Source organism: Scyliorhinus torazame, chromosome 13 (assembly GCF_047496885.1).
Source record: "Scyliorhinus torazame isolate Kashiwa2021f chromosome 13, sScyTor2.1, whole genome shotgun sequence".
Taxonomy (NCBI): Eukaryota; Metazoa; Chordata; class Chondrichthyes; order Carcharhiniformes; family Scyliorhinidae; genus Scyliorhinus; species Scyliorhinus torazame.
The window spans coordinates 53,793,999-53,815,748 of NC_092719.1; the positions used below are offsets into that span (position 1 = coordinate 53,793,999).

Genomic DNA, 21,750 nt, shown 5'->3' on the forward strand with positions numbered 1-21,750 from the left:
AAGAGGGGGGGCGAGGGCAAGAGGGGGGGCGAGGGCAAGAGGGGGGGCGAGGGCAAGAGGGGGGGCGAGGGCAAGAGGGGGGGCGAGGGCAAGAGGGGGGGCGAGGGCAAGAGGGGGGGCGAGGGCAAGAGGGGGGGCGAGGGCAAGAGGGGGGGCGAGGGCAAGAGGGGGGGCGAGGGCAAGAGGGGGGGCGAGGGCAAGAGGGGGGGCGAGGGCAAGAGGGGGGGCGAGGGCAAAAGAGGGGCGAGGGCAAAAGAGGGGCGAGGGCAAAAGAGGGGCGAGGGCAAAAGAGGGGCGAGGGCAAAAGAGGGGCGAGGGCAAAAGAGGGGCGAGGGCAAAAGAGGGGCGAGGGCAAAAGAGGGGCGAGGGCAAAAGAGGGGCGAGGGCAAAAGAGGGCGAGAGCAAAAGAGGGCGAGGGCGAGAGAGGGCGAGGGCGAGAGCAAAAGAGGGCGAGGGCGAGAGCAAAAGAGGGCGAGGGCGAGAGCAAAAGAGGGCGAGGGCGAGAGCAAAAGAGGGCGAGGGCGAGAGCAAAAGAGGGCGAGGGCGAGAGCAAAAGAGGGCGAGGGCGAGAGCAAAAGAGGGCGAGGGCGAGAGCAAAAGAGGGCGAGGGCGAGAGCAAAAGAGGGCGAGGGCGAGGGCAAAAGAGGGCGAGGGCGAGGGCAAAAGAGGGCGAGGGCGAGGGCAAAAGAGGGCGAGGGCGAGAGCAAAAGAGGGCGAGGGCGAGAGCAAAAGAGGGCGAGGGCGAGAGCAAAAGAGGGCGAGGGCGAGAGCAAAAGAGGGCGAGGGCGAGAGCAAAAGAGGGCGAGGGCGAGAGCAAAAGAGGGCGAGGGCGAGAGCAAAAGAGGGCGAGGGCGAGAGCAAAAGAGGGCGAGGGCGAGAGCAAAAGAGGGCGAGGGCGAGAGCAAAAGAGGGCGAGGGCGAGAGCAAAAGAGGGCGAGGGCGAGAGCAAAAGAGGGCGAGGGCGAGAGCAAAAGAGGGCGAGGGCGAGAGCAAAAGAGGGCGAGGGCGAGAGCAAAAGAGGGCGAGGGCGAGAGCAAAAGAGGGCGAGGGCGAGAGCAAAAGAGGGCGAGGGCGAGAGCAAAAGAGGGCGAGGGCGAGAGCAAAAGAGGGCGAGGGCGAGAGCAAAAGAGGGCGAGGGCGAGAGCAAAAGAGGGCGAGGGCGAGAGCAAAAGAGGGCGAGGGCGAGAGCAAAAGAGGGCGAGGGCGAGAGCAAAAGAGGGCGAGGGCGAGAGCAAAAGAGGGCGAGGGCGAGAGCAAAAGAGGGCGAGGGCGAGAGCAAAAGAGGGCGAGGGCGAGAGCAAAAGAGGGCGAGGGCGAGAGCAAAAGAGGGCGAGGGCGAGAGCAAAAGAGGGCGAGGGCGAGAGCAAAAGAGGGCGAGGGCGAGAGCAAAAGAGGGCGAGGGCGAGAGCAAAAGAGGGCGAGGGCGAGAGCAAAAGAGGGCGAGGGCGAGAGCAAAAGAGGGCGAGGGCGAGAGCAAAAGAGGGCGAGGGCGAGAGCAAAAGAGGGCGAGGGCGAGAGCAAAAGAGGGCGAGGGCGAGAGCAAAAGAGGGCGAGGGCGAGAGCAAAAGAGGGCGAGGGCGAGAGCAAAAGAGGGCGAGGGCGAGAGCAAAAGAGGGCGAGGGCGAGAGCAAAAGAGGGCGAGGGCGAGAGCAAAAGAGGGCGAGGGCGAGAGCAAAAGAGGGCGAGAGCAAAAGAGGGCGAGAGCAAAAGAGGGCGAGAGCAAAAGAGGGCGAGAGCAAAAGAGGGCGAGAGCAAAAGAGGGCGAGAGCAAAAGAGGGCGAGAGCAAAAGAGGGCGAGAGCAAAAGAGGGCGAGAGCAAAAGAGGGCGAGAGCAAAAGAGGGCGAGAGCAAAAGAGGGCGAGAGCAAAAGAGGGCGAGAGCAAAAGAGGGCGAGAGCAAAAGAGGGCGAGGGCGAGAGCAAAAGAGGGCGAGGGCGAGAGCAAAAGAGGGCGAGGGCGAGAGCAAAAGAGGGCGAGGGCGAGAGCAAAAGAGGGCGAGGGCGAGAGCAAAAGAGGGCGAGGGCGAGAGCAAAAGAGGGCGAGGGCGAGAGCAAAAGAGGGCGAGGGCGAGAGCAAAAGAGGGCGAGGGCGAGAGCAAAAGAGGGCGAGGGCGAGAGCAAAAGAGGGCGAGGGCGAGAGCAAAAGAGGGCGAGGGCGAGAGCAAAAGAGGGCGAGGGCGAGAGCAAAAGAGGGCGAGGGCGAGAGCAAAAGAGGGCGAGGGCGAGAGCAAAAGAGGGCGAGGGCGAGAGCAAAAGAGGGCGAGACAGAGCAAAAGAGGGCGAGGGCGAGAGCAAAAGAGGGCGAGGGCGAGAGCAAAAGAGGGCGAGGGCGAGAGCAAAAGAGGGCGAGGGCGAGAGCAAAAGAGGGCGAGGGCGAGAGCAAAAGAGGGCGAGGGCGAGAGCAAAAGAGGGCGAGGGCGAGAGCAAAAGAGGGCGAGGGCGAGAGCAAAAGAGGGCGAGCGAGAGCAAAAGAGGGCGAGCGAGAGCAAAAGAGGGCGAGCGAGAGCAAAAGAGGGCGAGCGAGAGCAAAAGAGGGCGAGCGAGAGCAAAAGAGGGCGAGCGAGAGCAAAAGAGGGCGAGCGAGAGCAAAAGAGGGCGAGCGAGAAAGAAAGGGAGAGGGGAAGTGGGGTGAGTGCAAAAGGAGAGAAAGAGAGATATAGACAGATAGAAAAAGCAGAGAAAAAGGGAAAGAGAAAAGAGAGAAAAAAGAGGGAGAAAGAGAAAAAGGAGAGAAAGAGAAAAAAGACAAAAAGGAGAGAAGAGAAAGTGAAAGAGAAAAAGAGAGAAAATAAAGGAGAGAGAGATCAACTTCCCATATTTTACAACTGCATACAGCATTCTCCTTCTAATTCCCCCACGAGACCCAATTGCAGATTATACAAATACAGCTCTATAACTAGTCTAACTAGCAGGCAATTGTTCAGGAGCAGCCTACGGTGAAGAACATCTAATTCCTTATCTGCACCAGGGCTTAGAGCATGGGTTCCTCTTTCCATCTCCTGTGATGCTATCAGAAGCTGCACTGCATTCAAGGTGTGTGGCTTTATTAGACCAGACAGTTAATGAAGAAAGGCTATTTTGATCACAATGCAGTATATAAACCATTCAAACACAAATGTGTTCCCAAAATCTGATCTCATTTTATTCATATGCTTTTATTAACTAGGAGACTCGAGTCTGTGATTTAGACCAAAATGTCAACAAGTTCTCAGTAGGGTTTTAAATTCACCAAAGAGGTCTATTAAAAAAACTGTCACCTTTCATTGCAGAATTTTAAGTAAGAAGTATAGAAAGGTACTCCAAGGAGTCACACCAGTCACTTGGTGTGAATGGGCTTTACACTAATTAGGGCAGCATGGTGGTTAGCACAATTGCTTCACAGATCCAGGGTCCCATGTTCGATTCCCGGCTTGGTTCACTGTCTGTGCGGAGTCTGCACGTTCTCCCAGTGTGCGCGTGGGTTTCCTCCGGCTGCTCCGGTTTCCTCCCACAGTCCAAAGATGTGCAGGTTAGGTGGACTGGCCATGCTAAATTGTTCTTAAGTGTTCAAAATTGCCCTTTGTGTTGGGTGGGGTTACTGGGTTATGGGGATAGGGTGGAGATGTGGGCTTGGGTTGGGTGCTCTTTCAAAGAGCCGGTGCAGACTCGATGGGCCGAATGGCCTCCTTCTGCACTGTAAATTCTATGATTCTAATGATTTGGAGACCACAGAAGACCAGCAGCTTTGTTTATTGGCTGAAAAGTGGTCCTTGGCAAACGATTAGTAATGGCACTAGTAATGATTGATGCAATGTATAAATGTTGATCCTGCTCTTCAGTAGCAGATAATAGACCCAGGACAGAAAAATAAATACATTTTTGAATTATGGGTAAAGGTCATTATTACACGACTAAGCGTAATTAACTGCGTCACGTGCTGAATGGAACAATAGCCAAGGTTCAATTAAAGAGAGTACGGTCATGGAATTTGGTCTTATTCACAAATTTGAAATTATCGATATTCTTATATAGTGAAGAGGAGCATAGTTCTACAGTCAAATGAAGAACAATCAGTGATCGCAGAAGCTACAACTGCATAGACCATGAGAGCTATTATTTCCTTTGGATTTTAAAATCAGAAAAGCATAAAGTTAAATAGAAAATGTGTGTTCTGCAAAGAAACGTACCTTGTAATGTTGCTACCAGGCCAGTGCTCAGTCCAGAAATAATGTCTCCAGGCAACCATTCCTTCAGTCTGTACTTGGGCAACCAATCCAATACAGGAAAAAAGCCTTTAATTATACCCAGAACCCTTTTAGCTGAGCAACTGAGGAGGAACAAAATCACAATTTATAACTTGTTTTGATACACGCAGCAAAATCAATATCGTTTCAATTCAATTCAGATGGGGCAATCTCTTTTTTTTTTTAAAATATATTTATTAAAGTTTTTTAACACAATTTTTCTCCCTTACAAACAATAACCACCCCCGTAACAAAAAAAAAAAACGAGAAATCGCGCAGAGCAAGATATATACATGGCAAAATGATATATTTACACAGCTTTGTACACTGGCCCTCACCCGTACGTGCCAGTTTCCCCAACCCTTCATGTCATCTCTTGCTCATCCACCCTCCCAGGCAGTCCCCCCTTCCCCCCCCCCCCCCTCCCAGGACGTCCCCTCCACCCCCCAAGGTTGCTGCTGCTGCTGACCGACCTTCCTCTAACGCTCCGCGAGATAGTCTAGGAACGGTTGCCATCGCCTGTAGAACCCCTGCGCAGACCCTCTCAAGGCAAAGTTAATCCTCTCCAACTTTATGAACCCAGCCATATCATTTATCCAGGCCTCCAGGCTGGGGGGCTTCGCCTCCTTCCACATTAGCAAGATCCTTCGCCGGGCTACTAGGGACGCAAAGGCCAGAGTGCCGGCCTCTTTCGCCTCCTGCACTCCCAGTTCGTCCACTACTCCAAATATTGCTAGCCCCCAGCTTGGCTTGACCCGGACTTTCACCACCTGAGATATTGCGCCCGCCACTCCTCTCCAGAACCCCTCCAGTGCCGGGCATGACCAAAACATATGGACATGGTTCGCCGGGCTCCCTGAGCACCTTCCACATCTGTCCTCTACCCCAAAGAACCTACTCAACCTCGCCCCCGTCAAGTGCGCTCTGTGGACCACCTTAAATTGTATCAGGCTGAGCCTGGCACACGAGGAGGAGGAGTTAACCCTACCTAGGGCATCAGCCCACAGGCCTTCCTCGATCTCCTCCCCCAGCTCCTCCTCCCATTTACCCTTCAACTCTTCTACCAGCGCTTCCCCCTCTTCTTTCAACTCCTGGTGTATTTCCGACACCTTGTCCTCCCCGACCCATACACCCGAGATCACCCTATCTTGAACTTCTTGTGCCGGGAGCAACGGGAATTCCCTCACCTGTCGCCTCACAAAAGCCCTCACCTGCATATATCTAAAGGCATTTCCCAGGGGTCAGATGGGGCAATCTCAATGTGTAGTCAAATCATGCAGTGTCTTTCATAATAAAAGTCAGACCAAAAATAAACAATAAAATCTAAGGGTGTAGATTATAACAAATAACACAAAATGGAGAGGCCTCAAGGACATAACATCATAGGGGAGGGTCATAAAACATCACTCTTCAGTTCCTTTGAATTTTCCCAAAAAAGTCAAACGGCAACAACAGTTTGGGTTGAGGCAAACCTGATGCTTTTTCCATTTGTGTGCCCTGCTCAAAATGTATATTCTTGCATTGTTAAACCAGAGATTGACCTGACCCAATTTTGAACGCTGCAAATGAACCAGCAAGCAATCTACTCCACAAGAATAGGCTTAGATTTTGGCTTCTTTAGCTGGCTCTATAAACCCACTCTTTCACAAAATGCCACCCCTATCCACACAATTGGCTCCTTGGCATATTTATTATTCTGAAAACTTGCACTTTGCTCCCCAAACTCCTCTTGCATCCAATGAGAATAATTATAACATTGTTTCATAGTTTAATATTCAAAATGATCCTCTAAATGGTTTTGAAAAGTTGATTAGATCCAATAGAGTGTCCTTGATTTTTTTATTTTCCAAATAAATATTTCATTGAGTTATCGAATATAAACAATATACATGTAGCCAAAAATATACACACAATATAACATTCATCAACAACCAAATATTAACCCACCCCCCCTACTCCCTTAACGTGTCCAGGTCCTCAAAGAAATAAATGAATGACTGCCATCTCTGGTAGAACCTCCCCACTGAGCCTCTGATGGTATACGTGACTTTCTCCTGATGCAAGACTGATGTCAAGTCTTCCATCCAGGCCGATGCCTTGGGTGGAGAGGGAGATCTCCAGTTGAACAATATATGCCTCCTGGCTATTAAGGAAGTGAAGGCAAGAACATCCACCCTCACTATCGACTAGAAAGACGGGGAATCTGAAACCCCAAATATTGCAACCAGCGGGCATGGTCTTATGGTTGTCTGCAAAACCTTGGATATTGTTTCCAAAAAAAAAAAGGAAGTCCAGAATCCAGCAAGCTTAGGACAAGACCAAAACACGTGTGTGTGGATAGCCGGTGTAAGTGAACAGCGGCCACACTTGTTCTCCACGTCTTGAAAAAAAATCCACTTACCCTTGCCTTTGTCCAATGTGCTCTACGTGGCACTTTGAACTGTACCAAACTCAGTCTGGCACAGGATGATGTGGAATTCACCCTGTAGAGGGCGTCTCTCCAAACCTCCTCAGTAAGCAGAGCTGAGCTCCTCCACCTCCACCCATTTCTCACATATTCTATTCAAAGGGGCAGGATCCGAAGATAGAAGGAGGCTGTACAGATTTGAAATTGACCCTCTCCCCTGTTGTACCAAGGCCAGTACCTCTTCCAGCAGGGAGAAACCACGAAAAGGTTTGGACCAGACAGATTGTACCTGCCTGAGAGTTTGGCAAAGCTTCCATCTAGGAATCAAATAGGACCAAAGTGCACCAGACCTCCTGTTCTCCAGGACCTCAACGATGGATCCAAGCTCAAAGGCATGAAGAGTCAAGTGAGGATAGTGAGAGGAGATTGAAGTGCTGCCGAAACTGCTTCCAAATCCTGAGGGATGAAGTCAGCCCACGGTTCAAGGAGAAGGGCAATGGGGCGGTAATTATGGCATGTAGGGAGGTGTCTGTGGCAGTGTCCTTGATTTCTTATAGGAATTCCAAAATTAATTTCCTGTTATACAGATTTATTTTTACAGATAATATTTTCCTTCCAACAGTTAAGTTAACACACACATAGGACAGTTCAAAACAAAACCAGAAAAAGCTGGAAATACTCAGAAGGTAGGTTGGAAAACGAGACGAGAATATACATATGATGTGCAAGGCCCTGTTGATTCTCTTATTTCCCATTACTTTTACTTTGTGGTTATCATTTTGGTCCATAGATATTTAATGAATCATAAAATTATAGAAACTCTACAGTGCACAAGGAGGCCATTCAGCCCATCGAGTCTACACCGACCCTCTGAAAAATCACCCTAGTAGGCCAAAGCCCCCAAGCTATCCCAGTAACCCATAACCCCACCTAACCGTTGGACACTACGGGACAATTTAAATGACCAATCCACCTACACATCTTTGGACTGTGGGAGGAAACCGAAGCATACAAGGGAAACCCTCGCAGCCACAGGGATAACGTGCAAACTCCACACAGTCACCCAAGGTTAGCATTGAACCCGAGTCCCTGGTGCTGTGAGGCAACAGTGCTAACCACTGTGCCACCATGCCGCCCTAAGTAATGGACCTTTAAGTCGAGCAGAGGATTTGAGGAGCTCAAATGTACATTGTGCTATTGGAGATTTAGCTTTTGAACAGCTGGACTTTCTGGCACCCGAGAGATCAGAGGAATTCAGTTTGATTGGTTGGCTGGTGGCCAATGAATTGGACAACGGCCGTATTCTGCCCGGCGACAGGCAGTGGTGATTGGGTCCTAACCGTGTGGGATGGTTTTCAGAGAACCCAGGAAGGGATAATTGGATCCTGGAGAAGCTCGGAGCTGCTGCCTGATGTCTCCCTTTCTCCAGAAATGCTGCCGAGCTGCTCTATTCTGAACCTGCTGAGGAGGTGCTTGAGTCCTGGATAAATTTACAGTAAAATTCCATTACAGACTGGAAGCAAAAACCTCCACCTGAAGGCCTAGACTGAAGAAAGAAGTGCTGGAAGGCATCCATCTGAAACGGACTTTTAACCTTTACATTTGGGTATCAAACACTCAAAATAAACTACCTATCATCCACAAACTCAGAGAGCTTTGGAGAGCTATCACCAGACTCAGAAAACTTGATTCGGGCCAAATGCCATGACTATCCATGAAACTGGGACAAGCGATTGGATTTCTTACTATTTGCCAGCAGAGATTCTCCGAACTAATCTACTGAGTTTAGTCCATTTGAATTATTTTATGGCCATGAAATATAGGGTCCATTAAAATTGATGAAAGAGAAGTTTCTAAAACAACAGGACAAATCCTCAGTGTTGGATTACATATTCATGTTTCTGGAAAGACTCACAGGAGCTTGTCAGGTCGCCTGAGGGCAATTAAAGGCCAGATTTGCTTATTTAGGACAACGGAAAAGTGTAATAAAGATACTGAGAAAATATGGGCAGATTTGAATGGACACACTAGGGTCATGATGTGGACATAGGAAACTCTGAACGAATAAAGTCACATCTGTCTCAACTAAACCCATGCAGATTGACTCAATTAGAGGAGGAAATCCAGTGCATATTGGATATGTTGCGGAACAAGCAAAAACGGTGTGGTCCACAAAAAGGCAAGTAGAGTTTGGGAGATGGAGGGCCATGTTGGCAGCTGAACCAGTGCTCATCATCCAGGATTTTTCCAGACCTTTTAAAATGGCCATGGATGAGAATGACCTGGGGGTGGGGGCAGTGTTACTACAAGACGACGATGCAGGAATTGAGAGGCCGGTAGGATATTTTTCCAAATAAACTAAGTCTGTGCTAAAGGAAGTATTCCACCATTGAAAAGGAAGCCTTAGCATTGTATTATCCCTTGAGCCGTATGATGTATACGTCCGGCATGACAACAAAGCTTAGTTTATACGGTCCATATTCTGCTTGTGTTTATTGAAAAATTTAAAACCCAGAACACAAGATTATTTAATTGGAGTTTATTATTACAACAAATCAAAGTTTAAAAAATAAAAAATTTATGAGTACCCAATTATTTTTTTCCCAATTAAGGGGCAATTTAGCGTGGCCAATCCACCTAACCTGCACATCTTGTGTACGGGAGAATGTGCAAACAAATGAGGCTGGAATTGACAGCGCAATAGCTCAGGATGGCATAACAAAACAATGGTAAACATTTAAGGAATTAATCCAGAATTCACACAGAAAAAACATTCCCTTACAGAATCAAAGCCCCATGGGATCAGCAGTCCAACCATGGTTAACAAGAGGCGTGTACTAGCATTAGACGCCTATAATGCTCCTAAAAAAAGTAGTAAGTCTGAGGATTCGGAGTTTTAAAATTCAGCAAACAATGATCAAGAAATTATTAAACACAATGAGAATAAAAGTAGCAAAAGATATCAAATTAGTTTATAAAAGCTTCTATAGGTCTTATATGCAGAGGAATTAAAACACAGAATAAAGGAAATGGCAGAGAAATATTAAACAAATACATTATATCTTCAGTACAAAAGGAAATTCTGGGAATATTGGGGAACCAAGGTACTAGCAAGAATGAGGAACTTAAGGAAATTAATATTAATAAAGAAAAATTGCTGGAGAAATCAATGGGGCTAAAATCTGACGAATCGCCTGGTCCTGATAGCCTAAATCCTTGGATTTTACAAAAGAGCTAGTAGTGGAGACAGTGGATGCAATGTTTTTGATCTTTCAGAATTCAGAATGATAACTGCAGATTGCAAGGTAGAAAATATAACCCTGCCATTCAAGAAAGGATGGAGAGTGTAAACGGGATTATAGATCTAATGTCAGTCTGACATCAATATTAGGGAAAATCTGTTATTAGGAATGTAGCTATAGGGCACTGAGAAAAGCATAATGTGATTTGGACCACCCGGCATCGACAGAGGCACCGATAATGACAACGGCAAACCCAGCCCTGTTGACCTTGGAAAGTCCTCCTTACTAACATCTGGGGTTTGTGCCAAAGTTGAGAGAGCTGTCTTACAGACTAGTGAAGCAACAGCCTGACATAGTCACACTCACAGAATCTTACCACACAGACAATGTCCCAGGCACCACTACCACCATTCCTGGGTATGTCCTGTCTCACCAGCAAGACAGACCCAGCAGAGATGCCAGCACAGTGGTATACAGTCGGGAGGGAGTCCTCAACATAGACTCTGGACCCTATGAGGACTCAGAACTTCAAGTTTAAATATGGGCAAGGAACTTCCTGCTGATTATCATGTACCATCCCCCATCAGCTGATGAATTAGTACTCTATGTTGAACACCACTTGGAGGAAGCACTGAGGGTGGCAAGGGCACAGAATATACTCTGGGTGGGGGACTTCAATGTCCAACACCAAGAGTGGCTCGGTAGTATCACCACAAACCGAGTTGGTCGGATCCTAAATTACATAGCTGCTATACTGGGTCTGCAGCAGGTGGGGAGGCAACTAGAGGAGAAACATACTTGACCTCTTCCTCACCAATGTGCCTGCAGCTGTAGATGCATCTGTCCATGACAGTATCAGTTGAAATGGTCAACGCACAGTCCTTTTGGAGACAAGGGCCCATCTTCACATTCAGGATACCATGCATCATGTTGTATGGCACTACCAGTGGTCAAAATGGGACAGAACAGATCTACAACTCAGCATTGGGCTGTGGGCCATCAGCAGCAGCAGAATTGTACTCAACCACAATCTGCAGCCTCATGGCCTGGCATATCCCCCACTCTACCATTACCACCAAGCCAGGGATCAACCCTGGTTCAACGAAGAATGCAGTAGAGCATGCCAGGAGCAACAACAGGCATACCGAAAAATGAGGTGCCATCCTGGTGAAGCTCCAACACAGGACTACTTGTGTGCCAAACACCATAAGCAACAAGTAATAGAGAGGCTAAGCTATGCAGTTCTGCAAAATCCAGCCATGAATGGTGGTGGACAATTAAACACACTCTGGAGGTGGCTCCACACATATCCCCATCGTCAGTGATGGAGGAACCTAGCATATCAGTGCAAAAGATATGGCTAAAGCATTTGCAACAATCTTCATCAGAAGTGCTGAGTGAATGATCTATCTCAGTACCCCCCCGGAGGTCCCCAGCATCACAGATGTCAGTCTTCAGCTAATACGATTTACTCGACACGATATCAAGAAACACCTGGAGGCACTGGATACTGCAAAGGCCATGGGCCCTGCCAATATCCCCGCAATAGAACTGAAGATTAGTGCACCCCAGCAAAGCTGTTCCAATACAGCTTCAACACTGGCATCTACCCGGCAATGTGGAAATTTGCCAAGGTGTACACAAGAAACAGGACAAATTCAACCCAGCCAGTTACCACCCTATCAGTCTACTCCCCATCATCAGCAATGTGATGGAAGGAGTCAACAGTGCTATCAAGTGGCACTTACTCAGCAATAACCTGCTCACGGATGTTCAGTTTTTTCCGCCAGGGTCACTCAGCTCCTGACCTCATTACACCCACCCTTCGTTCAAACACAAGCTAATTGCCAGGGGTGAGTGACTGCCCTTGACATCAAGGCAGCATTTGACGCATCAAGGAGCCCTTGCAAAACTGGGGTCAATCCGCTAGTTGGAGACACACCTGGCACAAAGGAAGATGGTTACGGTGGTTGGAGGTTAATCAGCTCGACTCCAGGACATCACTGCAGGAGGTCCACAGGGGACTGTCGTACGGCCAACCACCTTCAGCTGCTTCATCAATGACCTCCCTTCCATCAGAAGTGGGGATGTTCGCAGATGACTGCACAATGTTCATGATGTTTCGCAACTCCACACATAATGAAGCAGCCCATGTCCAAATGCAGCAAGACCTGGACCATATCCAGGCTTTGGCTGGCAAGTGGCAAGTTACATTCACGCCACTCAAGTGCCAAGCATGACCATCTCCGACGAGAGAGGATCTAACCATCCCCCTTGAAATTCAATGGCATTACCATCGCTGAATCCCCAACAATCCTGGGTTACCGTTGATCTGAAATTGAACTGGACTAGCCATATTAATACTGTGGCTACCAGAGCATGTCAAAGGCTAGGAATCCTACGGTGAGTAACTCACCCCCTGACCCTCCCAGAGCCCGTCTACCATTTGCAAGGAACAAGTCAGGAGTGTAATGGAATTGCCTGGATGGGTGCAACATTCAAGAAGCTCAACATCATCCAGGTCAGCATTCCACTTGATTGCTACCCCTTCCACAAACATTTAATCTCTCCACCACAGATGAACAGTGTTTACCCTCTACAAGGTGCACTGCAAGAATTAGTCACGGTTCCTTAAGCAGCACCTTCCAAACCCTGGGAACCCCACCATCTGGAGGTTCCTCTCCAAGTCACTTACTACCCAGACTTGGAAATGCATTGCCATTCCTTCACTTCACTGGGTCAAAATCCTGGAACTCCCTTCCTAACAGCACTGTGGATGTACCTACACCTCAGGGACTGAGCGGTTCAAGAAGGCAACTCAGCAACACCTTCTGAAGGGCTACTAGGGGTGGGCAATAATAGCTGGCCTAAACAGCAGCACCCACAACCAATAAATGATTTTTTTTTTTAAATAGTGAAATTGGATTTTCAAAAATTTGATAAGGTGTCACAAAAGCGATTTGAACATCAAATTTTGGCTGACGGGACTGGGGTAATATTGGATTGAGGAGTGGTTAATAGACAGAAAACAGTAGGAATAAAATGTAAATTTTGAGTGGACAGGTTTTAACTAGTGCAGTAATGCAAGGATCAATACTTGGATCTTAGCTATTTAGAATCTATATCAATGGCTTAGATGAAGGGATTGAGTGTAATGTATCTAAGTAAGCTGATTACTCAAAGTTCAGTGGAAAAGTAAACTGTGAGGAGGATACATAGAGGCCTCGAAGGGATATGGACAGACTATGCAGAAAAGAAATAGGAAAACAGTATGGTTTTTAAAAAGATGAGGCTGCTAATGTTGGTATTCAGAGGAATGTGGGTGCCCTGTTAACATACAGATGCCCTTCCTGTATATTCTTCTTCATTACAAAGAAATTGAAATACAAGAGTAAATAACTCTTACTCCAATTAGTCTTAGTGAAACCATATCTGAAGTGTTATGCACAGTTTTTGCCTTACTCAAGGAAAAATATTCTTGCCTTGGAGGGAGCACAAATGAAAGTTCACTAGGCGGATTCCTTGGATGGAGTGGATTTTCGTATGAGGCGTTCGAATGGGTGATCTAATTGAAGCATGCATCATTCTTAAGAAACTGGACAGGATGGGTGCTGGAAGGATGTTTCTCTGAGCAAGGGGGTCTTGAACAAGAGCCCACAGTCTCAGGAAGAAAGAATAGAGGCATGGACTATTTTCTAAACGGTGACAAAATTCATAATGCTGAAGTGCAAAGGGACTTGGGAGTCCTAGTCCAGGATTCTCTAAAGGTAAACTTGCAGGTTGAGTCCGTAATTAAGAAAGCAAATGCAATGTTGTCATTCATCTCAAGAGGCTTGGAATATAAAAGCAGGGATGTACTTCTGAAGCTTTATAAAGCATTAGTTAGGCCCCATTTAGAATACTGTGAGCAATTTTGGGCCCCACACCCCACAGGCGGGTGAGGCAGTAGACCTAGGCTCTTGCAGAAAGTCAATGCAGACTCGATGAATAGCCTCCTTCTGTACTGTAGGGACTTTATGAGAGATTCAGTGACAAATCAGTGCAGGCTAGAGCTTTGCCAACTGCTTCACCACACATCTATCTCAATCTGGTAGAGTTTTTTCACATGAACTAAGTATTTTTTGTCACCAGGTTAGGCTACATGGTGATTTTGTTGTCCTTATAACAAGGAAAGGGGGACCAAAGCGATCTTTGTCTATTATCAACATAGTCTCAGCTGGAAGCTGGCATCTATCAGGACCTACAAGTACTAAATGATAATCAAGAGTTGGGACAGATGCCCCTTGTATTTTCTAATCAAGATCTTCAAGATTCTCTCCTGAATTATGTGCAACACCATGAATCTGTTTTGGAGTGCACTCACTACCATATCACCATTATCAGTTAGCCAATGTTCAAGATGATGTTACATTTCTTGGTGAATCTGTTAGCAAACCAGAGGGGGAGGAATTCCTGAAATGCGTGTAAAAAAAAAAGAACTTCCTTCATCACTGTGTTTCAGCCCAATGGAGGAAGGAAGCAGTGCAGAATATAGTTCCAGGTATTGAACTGGGGCAAGTAGAGCAGGCTCCAACGGAAAGCATTTGGGAAACTGGTCACAGGTTTGAAGTCGTTTTGGAAGATTACAAGCTGCATTCAAACGTAAAAACACTCAACTGAAGGAGTGCTAATTTCACTTGAGTGGAAAGAGGATTTTCCCCAGGTCGAGCCAGCAGATGAACAATAAGCGGCAAAGAGGAGTTGGTTCAGATACAAGTTAAGCACATTTCCAAGAGGGAGAAAGGAGGGAAACCAAAAGATGATGACTGGGTATATAGATTAAAAATGAAACAGGAAATAAAAGAGGCTGAAATACATGTCAGGCTCACAATACAGTAATGAAGCAAGTGGAATACTGAAAGTAGAGAGGGGCTGAAAGGAAACAAAAGAATCAAGGAGAGTGTATGAAAATAGATTAATAAAGTCATTTTATAAACATAAATAATGAGGCAGCAGTCAAAGGACAGGTGGGATCAATTAAGAAAATTAAAAGGAGACCCTGTGGAGGCAAAGGAGATGGCGGAGATTCAAAATTAGTACTTTGTATCTATCTCAAAGCCTGTTTCCTTAAGAGTTTTATGTCATTTGTAATGTTGGACAGTTGGAAGCGTGGCCTCTCAAAGAAATGGTCCCTTAAAAGGGATATTTTTAAAATTGACATCGATACATATTTTTGAACGGTTTCGCCTCATGGCTAACAAATATTGATGACGTGCCAGCACTGTTGCTGAATTGAAAGGAAGCAGGAAACCGCTATGTTTTAAACACATCACAATAACAAGCGGTTCAGAGAGAGAGAGAGAGAGATTTGCAAAGGAGGCCACTTACTGGGTATGTATGTATGTATGTATGTATGTCTGGAGAGCCGGGAAACCTTCACTCACCTGCACCTCTTGGCCAGTCGGTCACGAATGGTTTTGGGCACTTTCTCCTTTTTCTCGTTTTCCTCGAGGAAGCTGTTTTCCGAGTAAACCGAACGGGCCACAAAGTAGTTGTGGGTGACATTTTCCGCCGTCGGCATTTCGGTCACCCCAAGGTTGTCCTGTTCGGCGAACAGGTGGCTGGACACTGAAAGAGAATGTGACCCCGGTCTGGTTAAAACAAACCATGAGCGCGGCCGTCCGTCCCAAGGAGATACCACTCAACACTTCTCACTCCACGGCAATACCTCGGGGGATTTTTTTCCCCAATTCGGATTCTTGTTCTTCTCCTTTCACTCAAAGATATACCCCGACTTGCTCAATTGTAAAGCCCCCGCCCCCCCCAAAAAAAAAACCAAGAAATGTCCCGCCAGACTACATTCACTTCGGGCATCGTCTATGTTCACCGGAGAGGGAGAAGAGGCGGCGATTGTAAACGCAAGGGCTAACTTCTCTCCAGCAGTTTTTTTTAAATAAAAGCGGCTCTTCCGGATAAAATAACACGCGGAGAAAAAAAAATGCCCGATCTGAAAATGTGCAATAACCCGAGAGAGCGCGTAAGAGTGGGAGGTTTGTGAGGACTTTTCACAATTCCGCTCCTAGATAATCAAACAGAACCAACTCGTCCACAATTAACTGTCTTGACACTCTGCAGGATTGTCCACGCGTCCCTCTGTAGAAACTGCTGCTCCTGGTGTGTGAAACCCATAAATACGTTTTAGAAAAAAAAAGTATAAGATTTAGGCTTTTAAAAAAAAAACACTATCTAACCTTCCCAAAAAATGGACACGTGGATGTCCTCCCCTCACCCGGTGACCCCCACCCCCCAGCGAAAGATCAGCCCCTTTTTAAATAGTTAAAGTTTCCCCTCCAGGGCACTTACTTTTTAAAAAATTCTGAATAGATTTTTCTCTCTCTACGTTTGCAAAGTTTTTTTTTCCTGATCATCGACCCAATTCACTCCCGAGGTTATACGGGTTTAAAAAAAAATGTAGTTAATGATTTTTTTTTTAAAACCTCAACATCCGAGCAAACGATATGCGAGAATGTCAATCAAATAAAACATTCCGGTTGAAAGCCCACCGCGTACATGAAGAGAAATCGTCTCAACTCTTTTGACATCGTACTTGGAAACTCGCGGTATATATCCCAATGTGTTTTATCGGTCGGTGTTGAAAATCGACATTCGTTTGCGAGATTACAAAACTGAACAACTTTACCGGTGCGGTCTTGAACCTTCCCGTGGTGTTGCGAGCTTTCATTGAGAGGGTCGAGTTTTCCGCTGTTTATATATTCTGCGTTTTGTTTATGTTGTGCACACACACACACAGGGCAGCCTGCTCCGGAACGGGAGAGAGTGTCTCAGGACCGAAACTCGCTCGCAAATAAACGAAAAGGTTGGCGGTCAGCAGATAGTTACTCCCAACCGCTGGCTGAAGTCAAATTGCATTTTAACTTGTTTTAGAATGAGGAACCTTGTGTTGCTTTCTTAAATCCGGAGCTCCCCCCCCCGCCACCTCAAAAAGAAACTATTGAACCACAACCCCTCCCCCCAAAAGAGAAAGACATTCTTAAACCACAACCAACCATAGATGCCAGAAAAGCTCAAATAAAAGCCACAACAAAAAAAAAGCCGGAAATACTCGGCAGGTCAGGTAGCACCTGCAGTGAGGGGAAACGTGGTCAACGTTTCAGGTCGATGACCTTTCATCAGATCTACCATCTTCAGTTTTTACCACCCCCGAAAGGTTTAAACATCCTCACGGGTGACACGCCTAGTACTTGGAGTTTGAGAAGATTACACAGGCAATTGTGGACATATGGGAAAGGAGAGGCACTGGTAAAATTCTTCAATTACGAAAATATAACAGGGTTATAGATATAACGTTGACGGTTGGTATAGATACTTTTTTAAAAACACCTTGGGGTGCTGGATAAACTCAGCAGGTCTGGCAGCATCTGTGAAGAGAGAAACGGTTAGCATTTTGAGTCCACATGACCCTTGTACAGAGTTTATTATGAGTTTCAATCACTACAGTGCGAAAGGAGGCCATTCGGTCCATCAAATCTGCACCAACCCTCTGAAAGAGGGTCTACCTAGGCCCACACCCCTATCCTATCCCCATAATCCCACCTAACCTTTTGGGCACTAAGGGGCAACGTAGCATAGCCAATCCACCTAACCTGCACATCATTGGACTGTGGGAGGAAACCCGAGCACCCGAAGGAAACCCACGCAGACACAGGAAGAATGTGCAAAGTCCTTTACACAGTCACGCAAGGCTGTAATTGAATCCGGGTCCCTGGAGCTGTGAAGCAGCAATGCCATCCAGTTCTGCAGAAGGGTGATACAGACTTGAAACGTTAACTTAGTTTCTCTCTCCACAGATGCTGCCAGACCTGCTGAGTTAATCCCAGGATTTTCTGCTGCTATATCAGATTTTACTTTTAGTAGTCATTTTAAATTATAGGTGATAATGGAACGTTGGAGATGGTGATAGTGAATGAAATGAAAATCACTTATTGTCACAAATAGGCTTCAATGAAGTTACTGTGAAAAGCCCCTAGTCGCCACATTCCGGCACCTGTTCGGGGAGGCTGGTACAGAAATTGAACCGTGCTGCTGGCCTGCCTTGGTCTGCTTTAAAAGCCAGCTATTTAGCCCAGTGTGCTAAACAAGCCCCTTAAACTGCTTTCAAAACATCTTGAGTTCATTGTTCCAAATTTAAGATTGTTGGTATTGTAGGTAGAATCTGCACTAGTTGACATGTGAAAATATCTTTGCCCAATTTGATTTAGATATTTGAGGAAGTGTCTTCACTGAATCAGCCTTGGCTGTTCGGGTAGTATCTTCAGGTCTTTGCTGTTACTAGAATTCACTGTCCTTGCTTGCAGAGCATGGCCTTCTTGATGTGCTGCCTTAGTGGCCTGTGAACCTCCCCACAGCCCAAAATTCCAGGAAGATCCTACCAATCGACCAATGGTTAATTAACTTCCATTCTTCTATACAAGAATTGGGTGAATTGGACATTCTGAATTCTCCCTCCGTGTACCCAAACAGGCACAATGGTGTGGCGACTCGGGAATTTTCACAGTAACTTCATTGCAGTGTTAATGTAAACCTACTTGTGACAATAATAAAGATTATTAAAAAAGAACAACTGCTCCAACTGCAAACCCTTGATGATATTTTGTTCTTGTGTTTTTCCATCTCCCCCAAAATAAATTCCACTCAAAAAGAACAATTTTCAACATCATAATTTGCTCAAAAAAGAGATCAAAGTTATTTATTTTACATTCCTGAAGAGATTGCACTGAATTTCAATCTGGAGAGGGCTACATTTCTCTCCACTAACTAGGGGTTACGTTTTAGAAGCACGATGAAAAGCCTCTATAAATAAAAGATCACAAGGTTACAAGGAAGGAAATTCTTTCACTGAGTGAATAACAAAATTAGTTTATATTCCATTTGCGTTCTTTGTAATCTGTGTAGGTTCAGTTTGAATCAAACACTTTGCCACCACTCACTTTTTATTCCTAGAATTAAGAAATTTGACGATAATTTTGAAAAACACAATTATCCGCATACAGCATATATAAATATAGTAGGGACAGTTCAAAACGGGTCTTCTCAGCTGTTGTCACTGTGATTTGAAAATTTCTGTTACTTCCCTTATAATAGGATTTGTTTTTTAAGCGATCAAACCATTACATGTAGATTTTAAAACCTTTTTACCTTGTTGATGAGGTGTGTGAGGAGCACTAATCAAGTGATTCTCCTTGCTTCATAGATTATCATAGAATTTACAGTGCCGAAGGAGGCCATTCAGCCCATCGAGTCTGCACCGGCTCTTGGAAAGAGCACCCTACCCAAGTTCAGCACCTCCACCCTATCCCCATAACCCAGTAACCCCACCCTACACTAAGGGCAATTTTGGACACTAAGGGCAATTTATCATGACCAATCCACCTAACCCGCACATCTTTGGACTGTGGGATGAAACCGGAGCACCCGGAGGAAACCCACGCACACACGGGGAGGATGTGCAGACTCCGCACAGACAGTGACCCAAGCCGGAATCGAACCTGGGACCCTGGAGCTGTGAAGCAATTGTGCTATCCACAATGCTACCGTGCTGCCGCAACAATTTGTATTATGACCAGGTTTCCTTCTAATGGAGAAGCTGTCTCTCTGCAGATGACATATGGAGAGAAATGTGGCACCATGAAGTAATTGTGAACCATGTCATCACAATTGTAAGGCCGCTGGCTCTTGAATCGATGCAAAACTGGTTTTGTCTGTATGTATGCTTGTGAGGGACTTCCGGTTGCGGCGATGACCAGCTAAGCCGCGCGTTTCGGCACCTCCCGTTTCAACGGACTTTTGGGCTCTTATCGGGAGCCCCAACGGAAATTTTTTGCGGCCAAACCCAGTGTGACAAGGAGTCCTTTGTCACCTCAAGTGAGGTGGATGGAAAGGAGCGACAGTAGTGGCCGGATTGCGGAGGATCCTTTGGAGCAGCGGCAGAGAAGAGAAGGGAGAAGCAAGATGGTGGCCGAGGGAGCCCAGGTGGTATGGGGCCCGGAGCAGCAGGAGTTCCTCCGACGATGTGTGGAGGAGCTCAAGAAAGAGGTGCTGGCGCCGATGTTACTGGCAATCGAGGGACTAAAGGAAACACAAAAGGTCCAGGCGATGGAACTCTGTGGAGTGAAGGCAAAGGCAGCCGAGAACGAAGACGAGATACAGGGCCTGGTGGTAAAAACGGAGACGCACGAGGCACTACACTAGAGGTGCATAGATAGGCTGGAAGCCCTGGAGAACAGCTCGAGGTGGAAGAACCTACGGATTTTAGGTCTCCCCCAAGGAACAGAGGGAGCGGATGCTGGGGCGTATGTGAGTACGATACTCCATACTCTAATGGGAGCTGAGGCCCCAACGGGCCCTCTGGAAGTGGAGGGAGTATACCGGGTCCTCGTGAGAAGACCAAAGGCAGGGGAAACACCAAGAGCAATAGTGGTGAAGTTCCATCGCTATAGGGACAGGGAGACGGTCCTGAACTGGGCTAAGAAGACACGGAGTAGCAAGTCGGAGAACGCGGTGATGCGCGTGTATCAAGACTGCAGTGCGGAGGTGGCGAGAAGGAGGGCGAGTTTCAACCGGGCCAAGGCGGTGCTCCATAGGAAGAAAGTCAAGTTTGGGATGCTGCAGCCGGCGAGATTGTGGGTCACACATCAGGGCAAACACCACTACTTCGAGACGGCGGAGGAGGCATGGACATTCATTCAGGAAGAGAAATTGGACTAGACTTGAGAAATTGATGCCCGGAGAGGGGTAGCGAGGTGGTGGCACAGAAATATAAAGTGGGGAGAGGGGAGGGCTAATGTGTAATAATGTTGGACGGGGAATTTTTTTTTCTCCCCCCGATGTGGGGGACGTGAAGAAATGTGGGCACCTGTGGAAAAGGGGACAGGGAAGGGGAATGAGGGAACTGCGCCATTAGGGGCGGGGCCGAGAGGAAGGTGCGGGTATTTTCCCGTGCGATGGAAACTATGGCGGGAAAAAAGGGCGCAGGAAGGCCCTCACACGCAGGGAGGTCAAAGGATGAACGGGGGAAGCCAAGGTCAGCCAGAGTTAGCTGACGTCTGGAAGCAATATGGGGGGAATAATCAAGCTAGAGGGGGATCTAGGGGGAGGGGGGAGGGGGGGGGACTAACTGGGTTGCTGCTGCTGAGAGTAAGGGGGAGCTGATACGAGACGAGGTGGTCGGGACGGGAGGGCGCCTTCTGGGGGACAGACGGGTGCGTGAGACCTGGGTAAGGAGATCGTTTAAAAAAGGGGATGGCTAGTCGACGAGGGTGGGGTGGGGGGTAAATGGCCCCCCAACCTGGCTGATCACGTGGAATGTGAGAGGTTTAAATGGGCCGATTAAGAGGGCAAGGGTGTTTGCGCACTTAAAGAGACTGAAGGCGGATGTAGTTATGCTCCAGGAGACGCACCTGAAGTTGGCGGATCAGGTTAGACTAAGGAAAGGATGGGTGGGACAGGTATTCCACTCAGCGTTGGACACGAAAAACAGAGGGGTGGCAGTACTGGTGGGGAAACGTGTATCGTTCGAGGCTAAGACCATAGTGGTGGATAGTGGGGGCAGGTATGTGATGGTGAGTGGCAGATTGCAGGGTGAGGCAGTTGTGCTGGTGAACGTATATGCCCCGAACTGGGATGACGTGGGATTCATGAAGCGAATGCTGGGACGTATCCCGGACCTGGAGGTGGGAAACTTGTTAATGGGGGGGGGACTTTAACACAGTGCTTGACCCAGGGCTGGACCGGTCCAGATCCAGGACCGGGGGAAGGCCGGCAGCGGCCAAGGTGCTTAAGGGATTCATGGAGCAAATGGGGGGAGTAGATCCGTGGAGATTT

The 21,750-nt window shown here is 47.3% G+C and overlaps 1 protein-coding gene across 7 annotated transcripts in view; it reads right to left on the minus strand.

Annotated features, from left to right (window-relative positions):
* The window catches only part of LOC140388023 (pendrin-like), a 95,859-nt gene that overhangs the window by 66,549 nt on the left and 7,560 nt on the right, over window positions 1-21,750 (minus strand). For 2 of the 7 annotated variants that reach the window (XM_072471511.1, XM_072471512.1), the window contains exons 3-4: window positions 15,294-15,477; window positions 4,165-4,304 (exon numbers count right to left, since the gene is read on the minus strand). In XM_072471511.1, the coding sequence (XP_072327612.1) occupies window positions 4,165-4,304; window positions 15,294-15,477 (324 nt within the window). The other 5 variants (XM_072471516.1, XM_072471515.1, XM_072471514.1 and 2 more) reach the window with 5 other exon arrangements.